Here is a 20,261-nt window from a genome sequence, read left to right as displayed (position 1 = left end):
GTGTTCTGCATGTGTTTGGCTACCAGCTTAGGTCCTTGTGGTCTTTGTTCTTCCTGTTCTTGTGCTTTGGCCTTTAACCGTCAAAGCAATTTGCATTTCTGGCTGATGATCTGCAGTTGTTTCTTGCAATTGCTTTGCACCTGCTCCTCGTGTGACTGTTCATTACTCTGTCATGCTCTGATAGATTTTTGACACATGGTTTGAGGTTCCATATATAACCATCAGATTTGTTATCTTTCTGGTTGTTTCCTCCTCTCTTTGTAACTAGCTGACTAGTTTGTAACTACTGCTTGGTGACCTGGAAATTATTTTTCCCCCTTTCTCCTAAGGTAGGATTTTCTCTTTTCTTGCAGGACCTGGGTGTGACCAAAGTGGGTCACATGAAGAGGATACTGCACGGGATCAAGGAGCTGAGCCGGAATACTCCTGCCAGCGAGGTTTAGCCTCCGTTTTTACAGCATGTGTCTACCATTCCCCCTAACTGCACAGCAGTCACCTCACAGAGCAGATGTGCTCACAACTGTGTCTACTGAACAGCCATACTAGCTGTTCAGAGCTCATATCAACCAAGCGTGGTGCTACCTTTTTTTCCTGTGGGGTACAGCTGCATCTAGTCGAGAGGCACCTTATCTGCGTACCCACGGAGCCTCCCGGAGGAGAACTCACTTGTTCGAAGAACCGTGTCCTTGTATGTGGGAAGTTCTGGTTCCAGTGACAGTGCAGGACTCCTGAGAATCGCAACACAGCTACCTTTACTGGATAATTTCATCATAGAAGAATTATTCAGTGCAAAAGATATATTGGCCAGTCTTAGTTCAGGAGCATCTGGCAATCTTTTCAGACCCAAAACTTTCCCACTCATCTGTATGTCGCACCTGTACCTTAGAGCATTTAAGTGGGACAAAGCTTGTCCTTGTGTCTTACAGTAATCCCCTCCTTAATGCACCTGTAATTGCATCAGAAATTCAAAGCCAGTGCAGACCTCCTCTTGCCGATGAATACCCAGTGATTCTCACTCACTTATGCCTTGCAACAAACAATGCATGTGGTTAAAATAGCCTTTTGCACCAGCATGCCGTCTTCCGCTGGGCCTGGCTCCTCTCTTTCGGCCGGTGGCAATGGTACAACCTCTAGGCTTTCAGACATTAGAAACAATTGTTCAGAAATTCCTGGCGGTAAGAAAGGACAAAATTCTGGAGAGCCAAAAGATTACGGGAAATCAGCTCTGACATTCCCCCTTCTGAATTCATCTTCAGGAGACCACATGAAAGGGAGAGGAACACTAACTAGCTGTTTGGGCCGTACAAGAAGTGTGAAGTAATAAAAGTGAGATATGGAACAACTCTCTCTGCCTTGATGGAGGGAAGCAGCATGACTGGCAACAGCCAGGAGTGGCTTGCTGTCCATTTTGTGCCATCATCGTGGCCACAGACAACAGAGCTGTTGCTGTGCTTCAACCTGTAGTGCAGAAGACTACTTTTGTCACAAATGATACAATTCGTATTATTGCATCTTTTCACCTGTCTTGGTTCTTGCTGCTTTTCCCTCTTGCTTCTCTCCCTCTTGCTGCCTTGCTCCTTCACTCCAAGGTGGATGCCAAAATATCAGGGTGGCTCAGTCCCCCTGGGTTAGACCCTATGAGAGAAATCAAGCGCTGGGGAATGTCAGGGCTCCTGCAAGAGCACTGAGGGAAGGAGGATTGTTAGAGCAGACAAGCATCATAATGAAAACTGGTGCATGTTGGTAAATAGCCTTTGCTGCCACCAGCAGTGGAGTGTGGAAAAATCAGTGCCTCTGAATCAGAGTTCCTAGATGGCCTTCAAATTTCCACTGTATTGCCTGACCCGAGTTGGGTGACTGTTAAAGCCCGGAGACCAGCATGCATCGTTATGTTGCCATATTTATCATTGCAGAGGGAGTTCAGGAGCTTTCAGTGCTGTAAAGCTTGAAGAGACAGCAGGAGCATTTAATTGCTTTGTAGTTTTGTACGTATTTATTATTTTTTATGACTATTATACAGTGGCACTTGTCTGGCTGTGAATGCAGACAAAGAAATGGCCACGTATACAGTGGCATAGAAGTTAGTTTCCTGAGGGCATCTTTTTTCTCTTTTATTTGTAAGGATTTTACCAAGTTGGCATCAGCTCTGTAGTCTAACAACAGTCAAAGTATTTTGTGTAAAGAACCATCTGCTTCAGAATATTATGGGGGCTGGTTTCATCCTTGGCAAACTCCATTGCATTCTTGAAGATTTCACCAAGGATCATTCTGATTCTCCCTGTCTGTTTTTAACTAGTTGCCATTCCCCTCTGTGTCTCTTCTTAACCTAGCAGCTGGCAGGGTTTGCTCATGAGACATTAACAGAAGACTAATGCATTTGATCTGTCTAGCAAACATTCTGGTATAAATACCGTGGGGAGTGAGCAAGAAAAATGTTCAGCTTTGCCCTGAGTTTGTTCCTCCTTATCTATATCTAAGCAATTGCTTCCATAGCCATATTTGTTTTTCTCTGTTAGTGCAGACCCCCCTCACTGTACTGAATTTCTGGGGTATTAGGCAAGTAAGAATTGTAGACGTAGAGTATTTTCCCATGTGTTTGTTGAGACACTGATCAGCGTCTGCATGAGAATGAGGAGAAACCTCCGCTAAGGAGAACTCCAGGCCGTAGCCGCCCTCGCTGGGGACAAGGAGGTGCACCGCTCCCTGCCCCGGGTAGGACACGTCCGGGAGCACGAGGCAGGGGACAGCTCTGGAGAAGCGGTGAGATCGGCGTGTGATCCTTAATGCCCTGAAGGAAACACCGTTCTTGCTGTGAAGCTTCTCCAGGGAACCTCATGATTAAATGTGCATAAACAATATGCACTTGCCTTGCTTGCTTATTCCTGGGGAATTTAATTCTTGCCTCAGTAGAAACAGCGCCTTTCTGCTCTCCCTGCTCCGAGTGGCAGGGGAATCCAAAGAGCTCTTATATTCAGATGTTCCTTAATCCATGACATATCTGAAGAGGACTGAAGGTCGTTAGCCATCTGCTGTAGGTGAAGATTTCTGCACAGAGATCAGTCTTCAGTTCTTTTATAATCTGCCTTGTTGGTATGTTCAGATCCTTTTGTGTGTGTGTGCACATTTTATCAAAACATTCATAGCCAGTATATTTCCATCTATCGCTTACCGAAGGCGGGGGAAAGTTCTACCTTCTTTTAAGAGCTAGAAAGTGGGATCTATATTTAACCCGAGTGCCTTTGAATCTGTGTTAAGGTTTATATCTAACAGAAGGGTTATAGCTCTGTCTCTTACTGGAAAGAATACAGATTTCTGTTGCACGGATTTTATTTCTGTCAAATGTCGGTGAGAGCTATCTGCAAAGTAGGGAGCCAGGTTAAGCGTCTGGCTGCGTTATTCTGAGTTGCTCTTCTGGTATCCGATAGCTCTTTGTGGGAGAGAAACTCAAGAAAAACAATTGGACAGTAAGAAATCTTTTGCTGCTTTGCCAAAAAACGGAGACTCTCCTGCAGTCTCAGGTAAAACACCAGCTTGAGAGAAGCTAGAACTGCACACGCTGTGTACGCGTTTAGTCTGCCGAAAAATGCTACTCCTGTGAAAGCCTTGGGCCACCTTCTGTTCAGTCACCCTTGGCAGCGACTTGTAAGGAACGGGGCAGTTTGTGCCGTGAGCTGGGCATACAGTTTCCTCTGCTAGGAGTAGTTGTCAGTATGTTGTCCTCCGCTCTGGTCCTACCCTGGAAATTCGCCTTCGGTGGCAATTGCGGGGAATAGCTTACCCCGCGTTAGGCTGGCCTGGTTCGGTGCGGTGGCGGCCGATGGAGACGAGAGGGAGGCTCGGCCCAGGAAGCAGCAGCGTTGTGCTCGGGGCTGCTTTCGGGAGGGCCGTCAGCGCTAGCGCGGGTTTTCTGGGTTTGCTTGTGAGATCTTTCAGCACACGTGGCTCGGCCGCAGCTCTGGGCGGCAGAGGGGAGCTGTGCCGCTCGGGGCGCGTTGCTGTGCCGGGCTGCGGAGGAGCCGGGCGCCGCGGGGCCTCCAGCCCTGCCGAGGCCTCGAGCACCCCTCCCGGGACGACTTCTGCCCCCAGATCGTACGGAAGGCTTTGTTCCTTGTTTTAGTATTATTTAAAGATGTGCATACTATCTATGTGATTTAAAAAAAAAGGACTGTTTACACTAGATATTTTGTATCTTAAGATGTGTGTACTGTAAAAAGAAAAAAAAAGAAGAAAGGATGAAAAATGATGTTTTTCTACAGCTGTCAGCAGCGACTGCATGTCTGTATCATCGTCCACCAACCGTTGTTCCTCAGGGGTGTCCCCGCCATTCCTGTGATCCTGTCAAAAGCATAGGGAAGCATTTGAATCCCTGTACAGTCTTGGGAAGAAGGTTTTGTGCCTTAAAAATGGGACCTGCTTCCCTCCTATTTATTATGTTAATTTATACAGTGATTACCATGGAAATGTCTCTTGTATTTTTTGTACATAGTTTACTGTCGATTGTTGTAAATACATTTTTCTTGTATATAAAGTAAACATGTTTCTGAGCTTCCAGTAAAGATGCCCTGTTGCTGATTTCATTGTGTGAGCAGGCCGCGGTGCCCGGCTGGTGGGACCCGGCCAATAAAACCTGTGCTGTGATAAAATGGCTTTTTCTGAGTTGCATCGCAAGTTCAGAGCTGTGACTTAGAAAGGGAAGCAAAAGGGTAAATACGACTGTAGGTTAATTTTGTGATACTTCCTATTGGTTTAATTAGCTTGGGGTAGAAAACATCCTATAGTTAATTTTTTATTAGCTATATCTCTGCAGGGAACCAAAGGACAGATGCTTTGACAATGATGGTTTTACTGCTGCTCACTCTGGTGATAGCTCTGCTGTCTGCAGACCACAGGTAGATGGGAAGATGCCCCCCAGAAATTCAGCAGGGTATTTGTTAGTTCTGCTTTCTCCTTATGGGCAATTCCCACGTGCCCGTGGACCTCTCGTCAGGCTGTGTGGGGTGACAGCATCTTGTGGTTGCAGTGGTGCCATGCTCTGGAGTGAGAGGAACCGCTGTTTCTGCGCTGCCATTTGACTGCGTGGGCCTCTGTGCTTTCAAGTTGTTGAAGGTGATATATACAGTGACTGGAAGAAATGGAAGGGTGTTTACAAAAACATGGGAGAAATGAAATTTTCCATGAGATAGAAATTGACTGCTGTAAAACGACACCTGCAAAGCTGAAGCTAAAAGATGTGGAGATGTTTGGCTGAGCAGGCTGTGGATCAGACTGTGGTCAGCTTTCCCTTCCACTCATACAGATCAGTGGGCTTGTAAGGTGTTAAGGAGAAACTTTCAGCAGATTACTTTTAAACTTAGAGCATGGTCATTGCGAATATCCTTCTTGTGAAAAAGACCTTTTGCGTTGATCGCTGAACTGAAGAATTTACTGTGTCTTTGTGCCGGGGCAATAAAGTATTTGACAGGAACATAAGAAACTAGTAATGTTACACTGTTGCAAGATAGAAGTGGTAGAAATCCTCATTAAGACATTAGTTACTTGGTCTTAATAACAAGGAGAAAAGAAAAATTGCCTGTGCTCGCACACGCACACACACGCACACACACGCACACACACGCACACACACGCACACACACGCACACACACGCACACACACACTGGACCTGAATGTCAGGCCCTGCAATAAGTAGCGCTACTGAAAACTAGCAAAGAAACAGCAGAAAGAAGATCTGTTTCCACCTCTCATGCAGGTAATTAATTTAATTTTGGTCTTTCTTTATTTATTTAGGTGGCAGAAGCCAATAGCAATAAGCTCTCTGCCCTGCCCAGTATCTTGTTGCTGGTATATCAGAGCTGCTGCTCAGGGCTGCCCTCCTCTTGCTGTGATTGATCTAATGGGTCTCGCAGGGGTGGAGAGGTCGGAAGGGAGGTGTGCTGCAAAGGTCTTCAGGTAGCACTGAGGGGGCCTTTTTGTCTTGTTTTTTAATGTATCGTAATGCTCAGCATTTCTGCTGCCTTTCATTTTCTGTGTTGTTGGGGGGGTGGTCTTTGTTTGTTTTTAATATAGCATAAAACTTCAGGAGAGTCGAGCAGTTGAGGAGAGCTGCTCCCACGGGACGGGCAGTGCTGGAAATGAACAGGTGGAGGAGGAGCCTTGTCATCCCCACCTGTAAAGCGGCATCGGAGTCAGAAGGTAAATTCCCTGCCCGGGAGCTGTGTGCCCGGCTGGGATGCATAGCCGTGCGGCCGCCGCGGGGCCTCGGGCGACTGGGGAGGCGCAGTTCCCCTTGGGCAGAACGAGGAGTTTCTGAGGCCATGAAAAGTGAGACTCTCTGTTAATAATAGCTCAAAAATACATTGCAGTTCTCTAGCAACTTCTGTCGGAAGAGTTCAAGCATTTGGCTGATTTCTCAAATGCCCTTTAGGGCAGTAATTCTTAGCAAGAAAAGACCAAGTGGATGAATTTGCACGTGACCTAAAAGCTGCAGCACTTTTGTTGGCTTCAGGGTAAAGCAGCCCTCAGTGGTGGCCTGTGGCTTTCCTCAGGGAGCAGGGAAGGGGACAGCTTTGTATAAACGAGTTGGCGAGAGGCCTACGCTGCCTGACGGGAGGAGTTGGCGTTTTTAATTTAATTTCTGGAAAATTACATTTTAAATTACAATTTAAATTTGGGAGAGTTTGAGAGGGATGATTCAGCCCAGCTGGCTCAGAAGCTAAAGGCTGAGAGCACTTTTGAGATGTTTCCAGAAGGCTTCCTGTAGGAACAGGAAGAAGACAAAGCTTTTAGCTTTTTTATATGCAGGGGAAGTGAGAAAAATAAACTGCAGTCTGGTATGCTCTTTGCAGGTCAGGTTGTAAGGAGGGATATCTTTAAGCTGTGAAATTGGAAGGCTCCGTGATCCTTTTTTTACTTTATGGAGGTGCTTTCCTTTGATTATCAATGCATGTGAATCGCAACTCTCTACACTGTTAATTAAAATTATTTGGAGCCTCCTCTATCTTGCCAATCTCAGGAACTTTCTCAGTTTTTTCCTCTTTACCTTCCTCTTGCCATCCTCAGAAAAATCGTTATTCTTTTAATGATGGTGAACTTAGGAAGTAGTGAGCTCAACACTGTAATGGTTTGGGTTCATCCTGTTCCCTGGCATGCAAGATTTGGTAGATTTTTGCGCCGATCTTCAAGTGTCCTGGAGTATCTTTTCTTGAATCCCTTGCTCCTGGGGTCATACGTTTATGTGAGAGCACAAATGTTTGCTTTTAAAATGCATATTTCTGCACTGTGATAGCAAGAGAAAGGTGAAAGCAGGAGTTTAAAGGCCCCCAAAATGCAGGGACTGGTGAAGAACTCAGTTTGTTCTTCTTGGATGTTAGTATAGTTTTTCAGAAAACTCCTGGGGTGTTAGGAGGCTGACCTGTTGGTTTTTAAGCGTTTCAGGTTGCCCATTGATGTGCTTGTCCTGAATTTCCAACCTACGCTAAGTCTTGGAACAAAAGTGTATTGAAAAACAAGTGGTAGCACAGCACTATTTCTAGACAACCAAGCCAGCTACAAATATTATATGTCTAAAAGATGGAAGAAATGATACCACACTTGTTTCTTTTTAGATTTCCTAGTTTGTGATTGCTGTCTTCAGACCCATTTCATAAACTTTATTTTCAGCAAAAATCTTCTATCATTAATCCTAGCTGAAGGTTTGCTATTGAATGGCTGAATTGAGGGAGAAAAGTGTATCAGTAGAGCTTCACTGTACACAGACGTGCATTCCCCAAGTGTAATTTTATTTTGGATGCTGCTCTTCTTTAACACAAGTCCAGAATGCGTGAACTTTGAAACATAACCTTTGTGTGTAAAGAGAGCTTTTTTTTTGAGAAAGTCCATGGCCAAGCTTGTAAGGAGGGGGAAAAAAAAAGTTTTACACAATCAGAGCTCTCCTCAGCAGTGTCACTGGATGTGAGCTGAGATCCCAGGGAGGCCCAGCTTTTCCTGACACCGGGGCAGGGCTGTTTCCGATGGGGGACCCCGATGGATGCACCGTTGCACAGGTAGCTTGCAGGGAGTCAGGCGCTGTGCAGCTCGCAGATGTGCTGCTGTAAGAGCTGCCTTCAAAGAAGGGGAACGCACTGGTTTGTGCCATTTCTGAGGTGTGGAAATTTCTGAAACATTGCGTTTTTTCCTTCTAAAATTTTTATTATTCCAAATTCAAAGAGAAGATCTTGTGTTCATGTGAGCTAATCCAGAACACGAGAAGCTGCCGCGCACTGGTGCGGGCTCCTTGCCCTGCCTCCTCACCCCAGCTGCTAATGGCGGTGCCAGGGCACCCCACCATCTGCTCCTGTGTATGGAGGGAGGCTTAGTTGCCTTGGTTGTTTTGTAGTGGAAGCTTTAAGGAGAAAATAAAGTGGGAGGACTATTAAAAATAGCAAGCTGTGCCCCTTTGGGGTGACTGAGTGCTGTGAGAAGGTGGTGGGATCTCAGAGACTTCAGCACTGATGTGGTTACACTTACAAACTAAATGTAACCATTGTTATTTGTTAGGGAATCAAAAGTGAAAAAACAGATTTGAAAAAGGCAGTGCAGATGCCTCCGCTGTTTCACTTTTGTCCTGCATGCAGGTAATTGTCAGGCTCCCCCTGCACACTGTTTGCTTAATGACTAAAAGGAAAGCACTTCATGTCACTCCAGAGAGTAAATATCTGAAGTTATGGATTAACTAACTTCCAGCAGAGCTCTTGGCGGAAGAATAGATCACGCTGACTCGCACTGAATAAAGCCGTAAGTGCTTCAAAAGTATTGTATCCTTCAGGATTTTGAAGTGCAAACTTATCTAAGGAAGCATAAGGCTTGTCACAGATGGCTGGGGACAAGGGGAGGGCGTTGGGGCAGACAGGAGATGCTCTGGCAGAGCTGCTGAGGGGATGAAGGGAAGTGGCAGACCAGGCTGCAGGGCCTCTGATGGGCAGCTGCTTTGGAGCTGAAATCAAGGAGAAAGTCAAGGCACACCAGCGTTCGGCCAGGGAGCTGCTCTGTGGAAAAAATAAGCGAAGGAGCTAGCTGACCTGTGTTAACAGAAACCGTCTCCAGCAGGGCGCCCACTTTCACGCCTGCCTTTTCTTCCTCAGGTGATTCCTGCTGCAGTATGTGGAAACTCGTCACCGTGGGGGTGCTGCTGGCAGCCTGCTCTTCACAAGTGTGTGGTGCCTCAAGTAAGTTGCTCGTTTTGGAGATAGCCTCCTTCTTCTTCCAGTTACTGTCGGTGCATTTGTTCTGCTGTCAGTGGCAGGGAGCGGCTGGGTCATTCCCGTTAAGAGCTTGAATTCTTCACTAGCAGAGGTTCACAGGCAGGGTGGTGAGCCGCGATGGCTGCCTGGACCTTGCCTTTTCAAGCGCTGCAAGCTGTCTGAGCAAGAGCGTTGTGGAGCAGTGGCTCAGGCTCGCTCCTGCAACACAGAGCACTGACAGCCCCTGGTTTTTAGAGCAAGCTTTCTCAGTGTGCTGGAGAAGGCCTGTTACGCTGATAAAAGTATTCTTCAGGGATGATCACTACCAGTTTTCAGCGAGCTCTCTATCTTAGCCTCTGCCTAGTACAAGTGTTCCAGCCAGAAAAGCAGGCAAGCCTTAGAGCTGAAGCGAATTGCTGTATGAAACGTCACAGGCAGAGAAACGTGCTTCTGTGCAGTTGTCAGCCTTCCTGAGAACACAACCAGAAACAGAGTGCGGGCAGCCTGCCTTCGCGGTTCACCTGCCTTGGCTGTCGGCTCCTTCCCTCTCCCTAACTGTAAACCCTGCTCTGGATGCCAGACCCTGCAACGCACAAATCTTGTGGCTTTTTGCAAGGGGCAGTCAGCAGGTCCAGGTGATGTGCCTGGCAGTCAGCAGGCCCGCGGGACAGCGGGTGCTCTGCGGAGCACACCGACAGCCCCCTGGCAGGAGTGAATCTCGGACCCATCGCTGGAGCACACCCGCCACGCGGACAGGTGCCACGAACCAGTAATACCTTTAACACTACTTACCAGTTCCAGGGTGGCGTGCTGGGCACGGGAGAGGAGCACATGTTAAAAGTCCTGTAGTGCCTGTTTAGGGAGAAATGCATGTGGACATGGGGTGGACCCCCCCTCAGCCTTTGGCAGAGGTACTGTGCTGTTGCTAGCAATCATGTAGAGACCAACGAATTTCGTTAGCAACAGTTCAAGATGCCATTGTAAAACCAGTCACTATCTACTTTTCAAGTTCTTTTATTCCAGCTGTATCAACTGGGATCTCTCTGTGGCACCTCTGGAGCAGGCCGGGCTTTCCACACAGTGTTTTCAGTGGGCTGACTGATTGTCATGCTGTGCATGACTGAGGAGGCTCTGAAACATCTCACACCTCATTTCAGCAGCACTGCGCTCGGGGCTTGGCATTGCTGAAAAACAGGCAGCAGGTTACTCAAGGTGACACTGTGCTCACTCAGAGAACAGGTCCAAAAGCCTCACACTGAGCATCAGCCTGTGCGCAGCACTTCCAAGGGTTCCCTGCTTGTGCTCTCATGTTTTTGCTTCCAGTATTTTACAGCAACAAAGATGCAAACCAAGTCCTGAAAATCCAGAAGCGGGCAAACTCTTTTTTGGAAGAGCTCAAGCCAGGCTCTATGGAACGTGAGTGCAATGAAGAACAGTGTGACTTCGAGGAGGCCAGTGAGATATTTGAAACCAGAGAAGCAACAGTAAGTTGTTTCTGTAAGGATTAATGTGACACTTAACCAATCAATTGTTTGTTTTCTTAAACTATTGCACTCCAGGGCATAGGAGAGCTCACTATCAGCACTGAACGTGCATCACTCCTGGCTCTTAAGGTATAGGCATGATTTTGAAAGTCGTTACGTTAGAACGATTGTCAAGTTACCACCTGTTCTTTGAGCCACAGCAGTTTGTCGCTCATGCACGCCCTGCCTGACCCTATCATGAGATTTAGGTCCCAGCCAGGTAATCCCAGTCCTTGCTTGACCACATTGGCTATTCTTGCTACTACAGAGTTTTTCACAGTCCTTTGCCCCCTCCTGTCCGTTCCCCAGCTCTGGCTGCCTTTGAGTGCATCTCCCCAGTCTCCCACCTGTGCCTGACAGACATTTCTGCTCATCGCTAGCTCTTCTGTCCTTCTCCAAACCTCACCTTTTCAATCAGACACTACATTTATCCTCAGCATCACTGGTTCCTGCACCTTTTCACCTCTGATTGACATGTTAGCTTGGGCTTTTTCTTAGTGCCTTACTATTGCATTAATCACAGTAGGCTTGCTACATAGGACTAACCCATCCTTGCCGTTCTTCAGATCCCAGACTTCTTTCACTGCCTTCACAATCTTCATGTTTTGCCTAACTGTACACAAATGTAGTTGTGCACTTGACAATACAGTTGATTTACCTGGTAGAGTGACAAGGAAAGAGGGAGGCTGGGAAAGGATACAGGGGAGTGGTGGTGCTGGTGAGTCTGCAAGCAGGGCAGGATGGATCCGTGCCAGGCGGGAGGTGGCTGTGACACACGAACCTGAGTAGTGGCCAGTTTTGTTGGTTTGTCATGCCTGTCACGACACTGTCAAGAAAAATGACACCGATCCTATTGATGGAAGTGCTGTGCTTTGTCGGCCAAGACCATGATATACTTCAAATCCCTTGCTTGTGAAAAGTCTACTTCTAGCCTTAATTTAAATTTTGTTTCTCCACAGCTAGATTTTTGGAGCAAATATGTAGGTAAGTAAAAAAGATCTTCCTAATCATCTCTTTATGTTGCCTCATGGGTAACTAGTGTTCTGCATTCCTGCTGTTATGTACCACATACTGATTCAAATTCTCCTTTCTTCTTTGGGGTGTGCAAAGAATGTCTTTCTGTCCCATCCTATATACAGCCTTCACAAAAAGCTTCAAGTACCTCTGTGCCTATCATCAGTCATCTCCCTGGAGCTAAGCCACTGGTCAAAAGTGATCGCTGATGTTCTGATCCTGCCTGGCAGGGTCCAGAGCAAAGCCCCACCTTTGCTCTTCAGTCCCCCAGTAACCTGCCTTTGCCCTGTCTGCCTCGTTCTGCTCTTTCTTTCCCTTCTGCCTGCTCCATTCACTCTAGCTATGATTCAGAACCCAAACAAATGCCCTTGTCTCTGGGCCAGCACCGCAGTTATCACCATTGGGTGACAGAAACGCTGTGTGGTGCACAATATTGGGAGGATCTGCTGGTGTTGATGTTTGATCTTTGAGGCTCCTGTAGGGTTCAGGCTCTGGGTTTTCCTGCCTCTGTTTCAGATGGAGATCAGTGTGACCCACAGCCTTGTTCCAATGGGATCTGCAAGGACAATATTGGAAAATTTTCCTGCATCTGTAACAAAGGCTGGGAGGGAGCTTTGTGCGATTATGGTAATGCTGTCTTTAATCCACTATAAAATAACATTATTAGTGATAGAGATCTCAGGGTATAGAGATCAACATTTTGGCATTGCACAGTATACTTGCTTTCATTTCTGATGTGATTTCTGTGTTACTTCATGATGTGGTAAAAGGATTATTTGTCCTCATCTAAAGCAAAATGAATTTTGTGTTGCCATGGAAAAAGTTTGGAGATTTGAGACATCTAAGTTTTTCAGAAATACTGGAAATAATTCTGTAAAACAGGATTTTCAATAGCTTTAGACCTGTCAGTACGATGGATGATGGTGAGGGGTCTTTTTACAATAAAGGGTTAAAAACAACCCACTGCAAAGATTCGATTGTCATTCTGTGACAGTTTCTTCCTTGGGGAAAAGCTGGCTAGTAGACTCAGTGATGAGCATGGGTATCATGTGTCAATGACACGTGCTGCTGTCTGACTCACACTCAGTGACAAAGAATATTTTCATTCTTCAGTCTGTACCTACCCGGACAGTAATCTCTGGGTTCTCCGTCTCCCCACTGCCTTATTCTGGGCCTGTTTGCTGTCTCAGGCCCTGACGTCATTTTGCAGCTTTACCCTCCTGTGACTCTTCGGCTTTCCAACTTCTCACCTCTCTCTCGCTGTTCCTCTTTTTTCCCCCAGAGGTCAAATACACCAACTGTTCTATCAGCAATGGAGGATGTGAGCACTTCTGTAGGGATGACCCTGCCAACCAGTGCCGCCACTGCAGCTGCGCGTCCGGGTATCACTTGATGAGCGACCATACCATGTGCAAGCCTGTCGGTAAGAAGATGTTTGTAGTCCAGATTTGACAGAGGCTTGTTCAAGTGTGACGTAAGGGGCTTTTACAGAATTGTTTACATTGCATTTCATAATAATTTTCAAAGCACCCACTGCATGGAGAGTAACTCTGTGCCTGCATTTCCCAGCTCCATACCTGCTTTATGGCCATTAAGAAGCCAACCCGTGCCTCTCTTACCTCATGGAGTCATACAGGGGGATCAGGAAACTACCTCCTCCGCAAAGCAGCAAGGGACTTCCATAAAGCCGCTAATAGTACAGCCTGGTTTAGAGAGACAGGGGAAAGCTTTTGGAAGACGTTTTTTGTTAGGTGATCTGGTCTTTGCTAGTTAACTTCTCTGCATCTCTTGTAGTGGAGTTCCCTTGTGGAAGAGTGAAAATGGACTATCCTGAAGCCAAAACAGGATTCAATATTCGGCTCATTGAGGGGAAACCAGGAAGAAGAGGAGACAGCCCTTGGCAGGTGAGGAGAAAAGAATCTTTCACAAATAGGTATTTCCAGAACGGCTCTCCCTGCCCAGCTGCTTCAGAGAGGCTCCTACATTACTAGTGGTGGCATCGCACAAAGTTAAGATTCCCTTGGCTTAGATTTTTCAAGAGTAACTTGAAAGTTGGAGTTCCAGAGGAATAGTTTCTCGTCTGTTAGGACTCTTGGCTTGTCACTGTTGCCAAGTTTTTTTTTACCTTGCCAACAGTGCCAAGAGAAGGGGCAGTGATGACACTCACGTGTTCTGTCGCTCTGTGCTGAGGAGGCTACTTCATCCCTGCAGCTCATGCAGCCTGCTGCGTGCTGCAGCTACCGTAGAGCATTAACGTAGGAGTGGAAGGTAATCTTCTGCCCCTTTCCGTGTGTAGCTGTTCTTGTAAACCTTATCTGTCATAAGTTCAAGTTAGCAGGCTTAGTCAGCAGAATATGCCATAGCTTCATAGAGCAAGTTGGGATGTCAGAGAGAAAGAGGAGACCTTACAGAGCGTACCATGGCACTAGTGAGTGTGTATACTCGGAGCCTCGTTCCTCTTTGACATAAAAGGCCCTTTTTACACCATCGCATGAGAATTGCAGCCTGAGACAACATACTGTCTTCTGGCATGCAGTGGACACGAGAATAATCCCCTCATCTGAGCTCTGAGTTTCAAAGTTTCTGAAGTATCAGAGTGCTTCCTTGCAGTGGCCAACATCGTCCCTTGCTGATTGGATGAAGCCAGCCCTCATTCAGGAAGAAGACTCATCACCTCTTTGTAGCTGTTCCATAGAGACCTTCCTCATAGTGCGTTTGTCCCACTGCAGAGCTTTGACCTCAATGAATGTAACATGCTTTGGTGCCTGATGCATTAGTGTATTTTGCAACCAGGAAGAAGAATGTGTACATTTTGTGAGCCATATTTCCTGTGATGTGAGACCTCTTTTTCTTTATTTCAGATTATGCTGCAAAATAGCAATGGTAAATTTCTGTGTGGGGGCGTTCTCATCCATCCGTCTTGGGTCCTAACAGCAGCACACTGCATTGAAACAGGAGAGGGGCTCAAAGTAAGACTTGGTATGGAAAAAAAATTATCCCCTTTTTTTAAATACAACTCTAATTCCCAAGGTTTGTCATCTCAGGAGAAATACCAGTAAGTTATAAAGATGAAAGTCCTTGTGGATGTAGGAGTGAGTTGTCTAGGTAGCATTTTAGTATGCACTTTAGCCCAAATCAAAAAATATTAGTAAAACCATATGATTTCACTTGAGTAGCTATCTACTTACCGTGGGAGTGAGCTAATGTCTTTTGAGCCTTACTACCTGTCTTGAAGGTAGAAAGATGGGAAAGTTAAGATAATCTGTGCACTCAACTTCAGATTATTCTTTTCTAGGAAAGCTCTTCTGCTTGCGAGTTTCTGCTGGTAAAAAATATTTAAGGTCACTCCAGTACTAAAGGAACTCTCCTCCTTCCAAAGTGTATGTAAAGTCTTGAGTCCAGGAGGAGAAAGAACCTTGGTGTGCGTCAGAGTCACAGTGCCTCTTCCTACCTTTCGATATATTTGAACACCTTTGCTTAAGAGAGCTGGCAGAGAAGGAGGAGAGGTGCTGCAGAATAGCAACACTGACAGATGATCTGTAATGTAGCTAACTGTTACGAGCACTGCTGCTCTGGAGCATGACAAAACACATATGGAATACAGTACTACTCCTGAATTAACCGACAAAAATAATTAGCGTTCCATTCAAATTTAAGTAGAGTTTCTTTTGGTTAGTGTTTTCTATCTACTACTGGTGACGTTAGAGGGATAGTAGCTGAACTGCTTTCTTTCTCCTTTAGCGAAAGGGTTGTCTCAGTAATTGTGGAAGGCCTTGGAAATGTATGGGGTTTTTGTATGTTCCATATACCCTGTCGATGTGAAAACGTGAGGTCAGAGACATTTAAGGGACACATGGATGGATAAGTTTATGTCCATCCTCCATTGTTCAACATACAGGATGAATGGAGAAGCATGCAATATTCACTTGTGTTCTCTTAGTGCCAGAATAGCCACTTTTTCTATAGAGGGACTTCAAAGTAGAAGTGAATGTGGTAGCTCATAAATATACACATAGACTATGCATGCCAACTACACATCTCCAAACACTTCAAGTTCCTAGTAACTTTCTTCCCTATTGAGTGATTGTTCATATGTACTCCCAGGTTATAGCGAGTCCTAAGAAGCAGAAACTTGTGCAGGTTACTTGATAAAGGGTCTTGGAATGTTTTGGGGGGAAAAGCAGGTATTGAACGCTGTGTTGGAATCCTCCATGGTGCTTGACGTAGCTCTGAATGGAACTTCATGGGGACAGCCCTGCCGGTCTCAAGGATGAAAATATTGCCATGGGGAAATATTGAGGGTCTACTCAAATCACTCCACCTGGGTCTCATACTGCAGGTCTTGGTGGAGATCTGTCCGGTGTGACAAGCTTTCAGCTGGGATAGCCATGCCCAAGGATCTCTTTCTGCAGCAAAGAAACAAGGGGTGGAATCTGTCAAGAGAGCCTTGTGCTATCCAAATGAAAAAGAAAAAAGGATAAACAGTTTTCAAAGGCTGAAGAAAGCTGTCAGCACTGGAGAACCCTGGCTTGAGAAGAATAATTTTTTTGGCTCAACTGAAACTCAGGAGACACCTTACACACAAATTTGGAGAATACACATAATAATTTATATTGAATATACAGAATAATTTGTAGTGTAAGGGTGATCAGCAAGAAGGAGGTGAATCTCTCCCAGTTTCCGAAGCTACCCACAAGACCTTCATTAATACAGGAACAAGCAAGTGTGTGGCCAGGGACTGAGAGTTGTGACTTACGGCAGGAGAACCCCTCTCGTTAAGCCTTGAGGAATCTTGCTTGAGTGACATGGAAACCACAGAAAGGTCCTCTGCAGTGGTGTGGGGTGCGTGTTTAGGGCTGAGACAGCCACAGCCTGAGACTTCACCAACAAGAGAAAGAAGGTTCTTAATCTCCAAATGATACTCCAGGCCAAGTAAAAGGGAACCTTTCTGTGATCCTGCTTAACGTCACATGGTTGTCATTTCACATGTATCTTTTGGGCACTTTAGTGCCACCGAAAAAGCTGGTTCTCATCAGGGAAGGACACACATGCTCTAAACCTTAGAGACATCCACCATCAAGACCCTCAGATACCTGGAACTGAGTTTTGAGTGGAGGCGTCACTTGTGCCAGGGCAGGCGTGAACTCTATGACCGTAATGAAGGCATCCATCATGAAACTGTGGAGTTCATGCTAGACCTGCTTCCTTCAGCTGGCTTCATCCAGTTGTGCCTCTCTGCTGACTGTCCATAAGAGCAAAACTGGAGAGGAAGCTTGCGTCAGGGTTTGCGGTCAGGAGTTTGGGCCGTAGTCTTGTTGTGGAGCAGGGTTCACGTGGCTTTTTGGGGTCTGAAATGAAAAGTTACATCTCAGAGTAGCTGAAGTTTTGGAAGATGGGTTTGAGAACATCATCCCAAATCTCCTTGTTCCTGCCTCTCCAGCTTACACCACCACCAAGAATATTCAGAGCTCCAAGAAAGCAGAGCAGAGAGGTGGATATAATCATGGCTGCATCAATTCAAAATACTAAGTCTTTCCCTTCCGAGAACAAATCTTACACTTCCTTGTTTATGTAGAACCTAACAATAATATTTTTCTGCCAGCTACAAAATATCATGTTTCTTAATGTGTAGAAGGGACTAGATGTGTTTCACACAGTCTCTAGGTTCAGTACATCCAGGTGTGGATAGGACTCTGAAACTCTTAGGGTAGATAACAACTGAGAAAGGAAGTATTCATGACCGGAGGTCAAAAGGATGTTCTCTTGCGGAGCTGTTTGGAGGGGAGAAGGGAGGAACTATGCTTTAGTAGCAAGAGCTTCGCCCCCTTGTTTGTAGTTGGCTCTCAGGATCTAGAGTCCAGGGCCATGCTTGTATACGGAGCGTGTGAAGCCCGGCTGAAGGTGTGGTCCCACACAACTCAGCTGGCTTCTGCAGAGGAGGTGCTGTCACAGTGGCAAAGTCCACAGTCACTTCTGTGAGTTCGGAGGCCTAAAGCAGAGCTTCGTAGCCGTGAAGGTAGGAATAAAACCCAGCCCCTTACCATTGGGAATCCACGACAGTCGGCCCTCTGCCAAGGCTGCTGCAAAGTGGATGAGCGTAGTAAGGAAATCTGTTCCAAAGGCGCTACGGACACTGCCACCATGAAAAAGAGAGGTCGTAATAGCAGGAAAAAAGCAGATTTCTGTGTGATGGCTTGATAATAACAAGCCCTTCAAGCTCTGGTACTATGTAATACAGATGCCTGGCAGATCCATTTCAGGTATGGAAGTGTGCTGTCCCCTGTGGCTGTATATGATGATGATGGCTGTCTGCAAAGGAGCAAGGAGACTCAGAAATCAGTGATCTGGAAATCCAAGAGTGAACTTAGGAGGTTTTTCAAGAACCTATTTTTGGAATTATTCTTGGTGCACCTTATGAATGCTGGTCATAAAGCTGCTGCACTTGGAGACACTGACTCTTCTACAGGAAACAAACAGCTGGAATAGCCCTTTGACAGGTTCAAGCAAAGTGGAATTTACACTAAAGCAAGGGACTTCAGAGGACCGACCTTGGTCACACAAAGTCAGAGCAGCTTCTCCTCGATGTTAGAGTTTGTATCTGAAAGGATTCAATACTGAAAGAAGGAAGAAGCTAACGGCAAGGGGGGGAAATGTAAAGAATAGTACTGTGAATCGCACGTTTGAAAAGCTGCTGATAAACAGCAACCTCCAAAGCACCCATAGAGGGACTGAGAAGGAAAGTGCATTTCCGTCACATGCACACAGCGTGGGCAGAGGAGAGGCGTCAAGCCTGGATATCCTTCTGTTTCCTGTGCTTGGATATATGCCTGCCTACGGCTTGAATGTGCATAATAGGCGAACCTCAAAAAGGAGAAATATTTTTATCAAGTACATACTAAAGTAGGCATTGATATCTTAAATTAATTGATAGCACAGTTCAGAAATGTGACAGCCCAGCATACACTAATAATTATTTTTTGTGGCTTATTCTCAAGATCATATTGGACATACCCTTTTCTGTCTTCTCTTTTCCAGTGTATCACATACAAATGACTTGTTCTTGCCTTTATGGCCCATTTCCACTTAGTTTCCTATTAACTTTTGCATAGCTGCATGGTCCATGAAATGGCCATGGTTGTGTAGCACAAATAATGACGGAGAAGTCTTAAGTGGTCAGAAACTCTTTAAAATGCAGATCTAAGATTTTAAAAAGGAATAGTCTTTACTAATATGTCACACTTATCTTTTAGATTCTCAAGTTCAGTCATTCAGACACTGGATATACAGCAAAAAACTCATGTACTGCTGTAAATTTCTTGCTTTGCTGTACTCTTGATCTCCCAACTTTTAATGCTGACTCCAAGAAGATTATTTTCCTCTTCCACAAGTTCTCTAGTTGCATGCAGGGTACTGTAATATGGACATAACATGGCAATGCAGAAGTATTTCAGTTTCTCAACTGATGACCGTGACTCTAGAGTACTAATTCATTTAGTACCACATTTATTCATGATACAGACAAATATGAAAAGTGTAAAGATTTGTCCTGCAATTAAATAGAGCATTGTTAACCTAAAAACAAAATGAACAAATGTCTATATTGCAAGGGTATTAAAAGCAGAACGTAGACTCCTAAAGCCCACGTGTAATCCAGAGACTTTGGTGTTGAAGGTGAAGGAAGACTCCCTTTGTTTTGACAGATCAGGAAGTTCAGGAACATCTCTCATCTTCTTGTTTGCTCTTCCAGGTAAATATCACCGTCTCCGTACTGAGGCAGAGGAGCAAACCATTTGGGTCGATAGACATGTGAGCCATGAAAGTTATGCCAAGGAGACCTCTGATAATGACATAGCCATGCTGCACTTGGCTGAGCCTGTGATGTATAGCAAGTACGTGCTCCCTATCTGTCTTCCCACCAGGAACCTGGCAGAACATGAGCTGACAACAAATGGGAAGCAAATGGTGATAACTGGCTGGGGCAGCACAAGTGATGTTGCCAAGAAGAATTACTCTGCTGTCCTCAATTACATTGAAATCCCCATGGTTCCCCGGAACGAGTGTGCCCAAGCTATGAGATTTGGTATCTCCGATAACATGCTGTGTGCTGGGAGCTTAGGAGACAAGAAAGATTCCTGCAGTGGGGACAGCGGAGGCCCCATGATCACTAAATTTAAGAATACTTGGTTTCTGGTAGGACTGGTGAGCTGGGGTGAAGGCTGTGGAAGAGTGGAGAAATTTGGAGTCTACACCAAAGTTAGCCAGTACCTTGAGTGGATCCAACACCACATAGATGAGATGTCTGCTTCTTTTAACGGTTGATTCTTGCATTGCGAGTCTGGAATATTGTGGCTGTGTGCTAGTGACAGTGTGCAGTGTAACGTACTGTCAGATCTTCAGTATTAAATATTGCGTATATGTTAACTTTGTGTACTGTTTTCCTTGGTACTTTCTCTAGCTTACGTTGTTTATTCGTAGCATGGTCCTACTTAGGCCTTACAGCCAAGAAAC

The 20,261-nt window shown here is 45.7% G+C and overlaps 2 protein-coding genes across 12 annotated transcripts in view; both read left to right on the top strand.

Annotated features, from left to right (window-relative positions):
* DGKD (diacylglycerol kinase delta) overlaps positions 1-4,643 on the top strand; it is a 65,732-nt gene extending 61,089 nt beyond the window's left edge. For all 10 annotated transcript variants that reach the window (XM_064516988.1, XM_064516987.1, XM_064516989.1 and 7 more), the window contains one exon: positions 354-4,643. In XM_064516988.1, coding sequence (XP_064373058.1) covers positions 354-481 — 128 coding nt within the window. In that variant the 3' untranslated portion in view covers positions 482-4,643. The remainder of the gene's footprint in view (positions 1-353) is intronic.
* Positions 4,644-5,675: 1,032 nt separating this feature from the next.
* On the top strand, positions 5,676-20,174 carry LOC112988875 (vitamin K-dependent protein C). 2 transcript variants are annotated; one of them, XM_026109699.2, is made up of 9 exons: positions 5,895-8,770; positions 9,118-9,201; positions 10,540-10,700; positions 11,699-11,723; positions 12,270-12,380; positions 13,036-13,176; positions 13,548-13,657; positions 14,615-14,732; positions 19,501-20,174. In XM_026109699.2, exons 2-9 carry the CDS (start codon positions 9,135-9,137, stop codon positions 20,070-20,072), a joined length of 1,305 nt encoding a protein of 434 aa, XP_025965484.2. In that variant the 5' UTR covers positions 5,895-8,770; positions 9,118-9,134; the 3' UTR covers positions 20,073-20,174. The 2 variants fall into 2 exon arrangements, with proteins under 2 accessions (XP_064373070.1, XP_025965484.2); XM_064517000.1 differs by lacking the exon at positions 12,270-12,380 and having other exon boundaries at positions 5,676-8,770.
* The last annotated feature ends 87 nt before the right edge of the window (positions 20,175-20,261 follow it).

The sequence above is a fragment of the Dromaius novaehollandiae genome, chromosome 9 (genome assembly GCF_036370855.1).
Source record: "Dromaius novaehollandiae isolate bDroNov1 chromosome 9, bDroNov1.hap1, whole genome shotgun sequence".
Taxonomy (NCBI): domain Eukaryota; kingdom Metazoa; phylum Chordata; class Aves; order Casuariiformes; family Dromaiidae; genus Dromaius; species Dromaius novaehollandiae.
Note: the sequence above shows the minus strand (reverse complement) of the source record. Positions and strands in the feature narration are given on the sequence as shown.